The sequence below is a fragment of the Merops nubicus genome, unplaced genomic scaffold (assembly GCF_000691845.1).
Source record: "Merops nubicus isolate BGI_N331 unplaced genomic scaffold, ASM69184v1 scaffold20677, whole genome shotgun sequence".
Taxonomy (NCBI): Eukaryota; Metazoa; Chordata; class Aves; order Coraciiformes; family Meropidae; genus Merops; species Merops nubicus.
The window spans coordinates 1-8,144 of NW_008622531.1; the positions used below are offsets into that span (position 1 = coordinate 1).

The window sequence follows — 8,144 nt, forward strand, 5'->3', positions numbered from 1 at the left end:
AGCTGAGGCTGGTGCCGCCCTGCGCCGCAGCACCCGACCTCCCCAGCCAAACCTCTCCTCTCCTTTCCGTTTAGTGCACGGTGTTGTCTGATCCTTGCGATTCGGGACTCTCTGCTCCAAGGAAATTCCCCAGTAGAGCAGGTCAGGTTGGTGACTTGGGATGTCGGATCTCTGATGCTCATAAGCAGATTCTTGTATTGGCTCGACCTCGAGTTTCCTCCTCCTGCATCTTCAACGTGCTGAATTTTGTTTCAGGGTAGGTGATCTGCTCACACAGGCCGTGGCAGTCTCTTGATTTGCTTTGTGGTTTTGCCCAGGTTTGTCGGTGAAGACACCAATGGAAATGGGGAGCAGCAGCACTGAGAAGTTTTATAGGATCCCCAGAGGAAAGGGACCGCACTCGGTCGGATGTACAGACCTGATGACAGAAAATGCAGTTGAGGTAAAGCTCTTGCTTCTTTCTCCTTTGGATTTAAGCCACACTGTTAATGGAGCAACTTGCTGTAGCTTTAACAGATGAATCAAACAGAAGGTCCTGTCTGTGTACAGCGATGCTCCATGGCTGATGCAGCTGAGCTTTTTATCCAGTCCATCCCAGTGTAGGCGTAACCTGCAAGCCTTCCCCATGGCTGCTTCCCCCCTCCTCCTAATATCCTTGCCTTCCCAACTCTTCTGCAAGGTACTGCAGAGAAACTGTCCCCCTGGGACCCGCAGGTTCTTCCCACCCACCCCACTACTCCCTTCTGCACAGGGCTCCTGGGGAGACCCACACCCAGTGGCTGTGGCTGTTCTTGTGACAAAGATCCCAGAGAGATTTGTCAGGGTTGGGTGATGAAGGTACGTAGTGTTTCAGCTGCAGGGTGAAGCAGGGTAAAGTCTTCTAAAATTTTCATCTATCTGAAAAAGAACAGGGTTTCAGTTCTGCAAGTGATTAGTACAGAGAGAAGCCATGACAAGCAGATGGGGATAGTAAATATCTAGCTAATGAGTTCACTTATGGGTTTCCGTTTCAAATCCTCATGTTTTTACATTTTCCTATGAGAATACACCTACATTTATACTATGGTTTTAGTCCTTGGACTAACCAGGTAGAGTGGAACTTACAATCAGTTTGTAGTGGTTATTCATATGTTTTCCTTTACTGAACGTGCTCTGTATTAGCACAAAGAAGTGATTGGTTTCTCTTTGCAATCAGACCATGTGTGGTTCTTTAATAAGCAATCTGTATAATTACAGTTCTCTCAGGCATAGATAATGAACCTCTTTCCCATTTTGGTAAGCAGTTAGTCACTTGGGAAAGTTCACTGGGACTATTCTGGAATCAAATTAATGTCATTACTAGTATGAAGGTCTGATGATTTGTTCCTTACTGGCCTTTGTGGCAAAGGTTGGTTTAAGTTTGGTGAGTAAACAGAAATGAGCTTCATTAAACAAGCTTTGTGTATGAAACTGATAACATTCAAGAATCCTGACTTTATTCCAGAGCTCACATTCTTTTTAGCCCTACATGTAACTTGTTAAAACAAAAATACAGCTGGCACAAGACAGTGAATTTGAGTAGTGTGTTGCAAATTCCTTTGCAAACCAGGAAGTAAGAATGCAGATTACCCACAGATCATCTGCTGGGCGATCTGCTTTAAGGTGTGCCATCAGTACTTTGCTCTCTGCATTGGAGAAGTGCTGGCAAGGGGTATGGAGAGGCCACGTGAATGTGGAAAGCCTGGGTGGTGTCCTGGAAGAACTGGAGAGCAGAGAGTAAAATTTGTCTTGCTAGCCTAGTGGAAAAATACACTTCTAGGAGGGTCCTTCCCTTCCCCCCTCCTAGTTTAGCAAGCTGATATAGGTCACATTGGGTCCATGAGACTCAGTGGTGCAAGGAAAGCAGTGCCAGCTGCCAGCTGGAAGGGTGAAGGAGGGACAACCACACCTGTTAAACTGATCACACTGCATCACTGTACCGTTCCCTGAAGGGAGGCGTAGTGAGAAAGCCAGAAGAAAAGATCCAGCAAGATACAGAAGCAGAGCAAGTAAGTAGTGAGTGTTTGTAGTGATGAGCTCCATTAGATGGAGCATTTTGAATTAGCTGTAGGCTAACCTAGAGGAGGTGACTTCTATCTCTGCCTGGGTGCCAACAGTCAGCCTACTTTAAATTCATTGCAGGGACAAAAAGATAAGTGACATGGGATTGGTATCAAAGCCTGGATAGGAGGATAATTTTTTCATGAGATGCTCTAAATTCTTCTGAGCTGTCATTCTTGCATCTGAAGCCCTTGATGTGTTTTTATCTTCTTTTTTTCTCTGCCATATATAAATAAATATTAATCTTCCTGTTTTAATTTTTCTTTCCTCCTAATCCCAGGGAAGCTTCTTGCGCCTGTATTACCCATCATGTGATGCCACAGATAAGGAGGAGGCAGCGTGGATTCCAGACAAGGAGTACTATCAGGGACTTTCTGACTTCCTTAATATGTACCGAGTTGTTGGAGAAAGGCTTTTCCAGTACTATGTTGGTAAGACCAGTTTTGGTTTTCTCTCTTGACGAGTGCAAGAGCAGGAGCTCTCTGTCCAGGCTGTTGCCTCAGTGCTCCCCGAGCAGTATGTTACTGCTACAGGACTGAAAAAATAGCTTTTCCCAAAGAAGTGTGATTGCTTGGGATGGGTTTCTGCAGTGACCCAGATCTCGGGCAGACCTGCAGACCCTGACTGCCATGAATAGGAACATCTGAGCATTTTCCTGTAGGAGGGGCTTGGCCAAGCTGTACCTGTGTGTCAGGATTTAAATCCCACAGGGCAATGTGCGACGTACAAAGGGCAGATTCTAAGGTCTGAGTGCCAGCAATACTTGGATGCCTGACAGTGCTTGGAAATCTGTTCTTGTCGGGTGGGCCTTGTGCTGGGCTGTGGATGGGAGAAGGAGAAGGAAAGTGTCTTCTGCCAAGTAGAAAGTACTTTCAAAATCAGATCTTCTGTATTTTAAGCATGAGATTTGGTACCTTATCTTCAGATAAAACTCTAAACAGTGGTCTCCAGATTCTTCTTGGGATCTCTCCCACGGGAACAAAAACGCTGTCTCATTTCAGGAATAATGACGTACACTTCCATTGTTATCTAGGTTCAGTGACCTGTCCTGCAAAGTCAAATGCTGCTTTTAAGCTGGGAGAAAAATACCCGCTCCTCATTTTTTCCCATGGACTTGGAGCTTTTCGGTAATTCTGCAGTTTGTTGACAAACTATTTTTTCTTTTTTATGGATATAGCAGTCTCCAGGAATGGTTCTGAACAGGTTTTCAGTAGCGTGGTGAGATCCTCGTGGAGTTGAAACAGATTGAAGAACAGGCTGCTGCCTATCAGTATGTCCCCACTGAAATCAACAGCAGTAAATAAAAGCAGGGTTGATGAATTTATTTGTGTATTCCCTTTGTATTTTAGGGGTGGAGGTATTTACCAATCTGTAAGCATGTTGTGAAGATTAACTAGTTGATTTTCAGACAGCTCTTTGAAGATACAAAGTGTTATATGCTACTTTTTAAAAGTCATTAGTGTTTTCCCCTCTGGGTAGTCAAACAGTGCCAAGGTTTTGTGAACAGGCTTTGGTGCCTGGCATACAAAAGCCTGCTGTACTGACTAGCAGATTCAGACAGGTGACATTCTGGATGGGGGCTAGTGCACAGGTAGTGTGGTCAGTGTTCACAGAGCAGTGTAACTGTAATAGTTCTGTAGGCACGTGTCTCACCAGGGTGTGGTTTTGGTTGCAGGACGATCTATTCTGCTATTTGCATAGAGATGGCTTCCCAGGGCTTTATAGTGGCTGCTGTGGAGCACAGGTGTGTATACTGCATGGTTTTGAGTTCTGATGGAAAGAAACTTCTTCACACTGAATAGAATGTTATTTATTCTAAAGAAGAGCTTGGCTTATTTTAAAAAGAAAAGCTAACATATGTTCTTTGGCCTTGCTCACACTCCCGGTTTCTCTAGCTCAACTCTTATCTAAGCAAAGGGAATTTGCTTAAATAAGCCCTTGGATGAAAAGTCCCAGGGTAGATATAATTTCTCATTCTTCAGTCACACTGTTTTTCTCTCTCTTATTGTTAGAACCTGGAGGTGGGAGTTCTGGTGGGGCTATTGTGTTATTTAGAAAGTCTGCCTACACTCAGCTGTGACTGCAGCAGCACTGGTTGTAGCTGCATCCCTTGAGAGAAGTGAACTCTAAAACTTCTGCTGACTTCATCCCAAACCCAACAGAAGACATCCCTGGAAATAACTTTTTGTCAATATTGCAGAGATGAATCTGCTTCAGCAACGTATTATTGTAAAAAGAAGTCAGTTTCTGAACCAGAGGAGGAGTCTACATCGAACATGGAGAAGGAGTGGATCTACTACAGGAAACTCAAGACTGGAGAGGAGGAGCGGTGTTTGCGCCACAAGCAGGTACTCCTCTGGGGCTGTGCTCTGGGCAGTGAAGCAGGAGTGGTGTGTTTAGGACTAACTAGCAGGCTCCTTCCCTTTGGCCATGTCTGCAGTCTTCTGACATGACTCAGGAGATATGAAAATAAATCAAGCCCCATGTTTCTGAAAATGAGAAAGCCAACAACAGCTTTCTTCAGAGCATAAACTACTTCCTCAATAAAGCTTTCTCACGAGGCTGCACTGTTAAGCTTAGTCAGCTGTTTCTCCTCTGTTTCTACTCAACTTTCTGTTTCTTCTGTCTTCATCCTTTTGCTGCCCAGCCCAGCCTTGATGTGGCACAGCAGTGAATGCAAATGTTTGTGTGGCCTTAGGCTCGCTCCAGCTTTTGTTGACTGTTGGATAGCAAGATGAATCAGGGCTGCTCTGGGGGGAGGTTTGCTGTGGCACCTTCAGCATGCTTCAGTGTGGTTTACAGAATGTAAACAATGCAGACTTCCTGGCTGTAAGCAGCACCCCTGCCACGTGTGATAGGGCCGTGCTGACGGGCTCCTCCAAGCACAGACTTGACCTTTAAAATAAGGGAGTGTTCTCTTCCAGCTAATGCAAACTCAGCCAGGGGGGTGTTTATCTCCCTGGGCCATGCAAACAATAGCCCACTGTAATTTCCTGTCTGCATACAACATCCAGCTTATGAGTCTAAATATGTGATGTCTGAGCCTGCAAATAGCCTCTGGAAGCCATTGCCTGCAAATGGCACAAGCAGAGAGGTCAGGAGATCCAGATTTATTTGAAATTCAGTGATGCACAGGCATCTTGCTGGCTGCCTACACACTGCAGTTCCAAGGACTCTACTGTTCTTTGGTTCTTTTTAAAGCTTTTGTTTTTCTGACATATCAAAGTAAAAAACAATTCTTCAACCAAACAATGAAAACCTTTATTTGCAACAGCTTTGCTACAGTTTTCAAGAATGTGTATCTATATGAAACAAGACAGGCTTCTTGGCTGTTTCTTATGGGTTTATCCAGTGTAAAGACCATTTCAAAGGTATTGTGCCAGTGGGGCAAGTGATGTAATGTCATTTGCTCATCACAGTGAGCTCAAGGAGGAGCAACAAGTCAGCCTGCCATGTAGCTGTGTAACTTAATCCTTTGCACAAAAAGCCCTTCTCTGAGAAGTGAGAGGACAAGGAAATTGAAGGTCTTTGGCACGTGCAATAGGAATAAATTCCTCTGCATGCAGAGGATCTGCACAAGAGCTTCAACTCTATGGACATCTGCCCTAATCTCTCTTTCTCCCCAGGTGCAGCAAAGAGCACAGGAGTGTATCAAAGCTCTCAATCTAATTCTTAAAATCAATTCAGGAGAGGAAGTAATGAATGTACTAAACTCAAACTTTGACTGGAACAGCCTAAAGGTGAGTGAAAGGTGGTGACTGGTGACTTTTGTTAAAGGCTTAATAATGCTTCTGGTTCCCCTCTTCCATTTCCAATCTGCTTCCTGTGAACTATTCTGAAGATCACACCGTAGATCTATGAACATGTTCTTAGGTCATGCCAAGCTGGATAGGTAGCACTGGAGCTGACACGATGCTCTTCCCCCTTCAGTAGGCTCTTTGGCTAAACAACTACTCGCTTTAAAAAGAAGGAAAAAAAAAAATTGTGAAAATCTCTTACAGCACATGGATTTTTTTGACAGGATTCTGTTGATACTAGCAGAATAGCTGTGATGGGACACTCCTTTGGTGGTGCTACAGTTATTGAGAGTCTCAGCAAAGAACTAAGATTCAGGTAAGTATGCAAAACAAGGCAAGAGACACTTGGCACTTGACAGGTCTGTAGCAGGGACCTTACCTAAGATGCCCAAACTACCAGTTAGCTCTTGAAGAAAAGTTTTGCTTGGTGTGTTGTTTTCTCAAGTCATGCCTCTCTCTGTTATGGGGATGTGGTGAAACATCATAACTGGATCATATTATTATCATGTGCCCAGCTGCACATGGAGGCCAACAAATGCAGTAACGGATTAATTCTCTTCCCCCAGAATAGAAATCATACTGAAACCAAGTGATTCATTAACTCATGTACACTGAGAGTTCCTCTTTCCCGTGTGTCCTGCAAAGTAAAGCATGCTGAGAGTTTCCATACAAAGCTTTCTGCTTCTGTGACAATCTCCAGTTGTTTTGGCCAGGTGTGGCATTGCCCTCGATGCCTGGATGCTTCCAGTCGGTGATGACATTTACCAAAACAGTGTCCAGCAACCACTGCTCTTTATCAACTCTGAAAAATTCCAGTGGGCTGAGAACATCTTAAAGATGAAGAAGCTCAGCTCCAATGACACCAACAAGAAAATGATCACCATCAAGTAAGTGTGCAGGGTCCATCGTTTCTGTGGTTGATGATGAACCTGCTCTCTCAGAGCTGTTCAGTTCCATGAAGCTGCAAAAAGTCAGACAGCCACTACTTCCTCAGAGCCCAGGTTTTCACCACGTTTAAATTAGACAGCAGTGTGCCCCCCACAGTGGAGCCAGAGACCTCTCTCAATAACCCTAAATTTAAGGGGTGTGTGCCTGCCCTGGGGCACAGATTTTGCTCTGGGCCTCACATGTCACCTGTGTTTGAACACTTTAAATGGGCTTCGAGGGGCAGTTGTGCTCTCAGCTGGTGGCAGCACTGTGCAGGGGAGTGGATGGCTCTGTAATCCACCCTACACTGGGAGCAGAGAGACAACCTGAAGTTTTGCCAAGCTTATTCTTTATTGCCATTGCAGTTTTACTGACTTAAGAGCGAGCACATACAAAACCTCCTCCCTTCTGTAGCCAGAACAGAATTTACTGCTAATCTTGCATGCACATGAGATTAACCTGTTTCATCTTCTGCTGAAGAAGACAGCATAAAATATGAGTGTCTGAAGTGCAACCTGTGGCATCTTTTAATCAGATGACTGCACTCTTACAAGCCTGCTGATCACTGTTCTGTTTATAGGGGGTCAGTACATCAGAGCTTTCCTGACTTCACCTTTGTGAGTGGAGAAATCATTGGAAGATTTTTCAAATTAAAAGGAGAAATAGATCCAAATGAAGCTATTGATATAAGCAACCATGCTTCGTTAGCCTTCCTGCAGAAACATTTGAGTAAGTATCTGTTTACATCAAAGCATGAAGTTAAATTAAGTATTAACAGCTATGAGGCTTTTAATGTAACCATTCTGATTAGAACAAGATCAAAAGTAAGTGTCAGAGAGTTTCAGGTGGAAAAAACAAGTCAAAGACTCTTTTTGGAGGTTTGTTAGTTACTTTTCCAATATGAGCAGGTCTGTGGAAGAACATGACAGTGCTACTCTAACATGTAAAAAAACCCCTCCCAAGTGTCACTTCCCCCTCAAACCATCATGCCACCCCTAGCCAAGCTGATTCATCTGTCCTAGAGTTTTAATTTTTCAGGATAGCTTTACTAAAAGCTGACTTAATTCATTACCACTTGGGTTTTCTTTCCCCCATTTTATAGGTCTTAAGAAAGATTTCGATAAGTGGGATTCTCTTGTGGATGGCATAGGATCAAATGTTATTCCTGGCACCAATATTGACTTACCTCCAGCTGAACCTGAATAAGGAGTACACAGAAGTACTGAAAATGCAACAAACATCAGGACACTAATGCTGGCCAGACATGTGAGATCATTGGCCACCTACACAGCTTTTGGGGTGTGGAACAGCAACAAAAAAAAGGCATTAGGTAACATTATC

The 8,144-nt window shown here is 44.0% G+C and overlaps 1 protein-coding gene across 1 annotated transcript; it reads left to right on the plus strand.

The window, feature by feature from the left end:
* Positions 1–78: 78 nt before the first annotated feature.
* Positions 79–8,144, plus strand: PLA2G7 (phospholipase A2, group VII (platelet-activating factor acetylhydrolase, plasma)). Its single transcript, XM_008944831.1, has 11 exons — positions 79–146; positions 332–442; positions 2,360–2,510; positions 3,113–3,206; positions 3,755–3,823; positions 4,280–4,427; positions 5,706–5,819; positions 6,101–6,192; positions 6,590–6,763; positions 7,384–7,532; positions 7,906–8,144. Exons 2-11 carry the CDS (start codon positions 338–340, stop codon positions 8,007–8,009), a joined length of 1,200 nt encoding a protein of 399 aa, XP_008943079.1. The 5' UTR covers positions 79–146; positions 332–337; the 3' UTR covers positions 8,010–8,144.

What these genes read in the sequence shown, in the direction of transcription:
- PLA2G7 (XM_008944831.1), top strand. Translation starts at nt 338, where the DNA reads ATGGAAATGGGGAGCAGCAGCACTGAGAAGTTTTATAGGATCCCCAGA. An exon ending in GCTTTTCCAGTACTATGTTG is followed by an intron (nt 2,511 to 3,112) that starts GTAAGACCAGTT and finishes ATTGTTATCTAG; the next exon opens with GTTCAGTGACCTGTCCTGCA. An exon ending in AAGAAAATGATCACCATCAA is followed by an intron (nt 6,764 to 7,383) that starts GTAAGTGTGCAG and finishes TTCTGTTTATAG; the next exon opens with GGGGTCAGTACATCAGAGCT.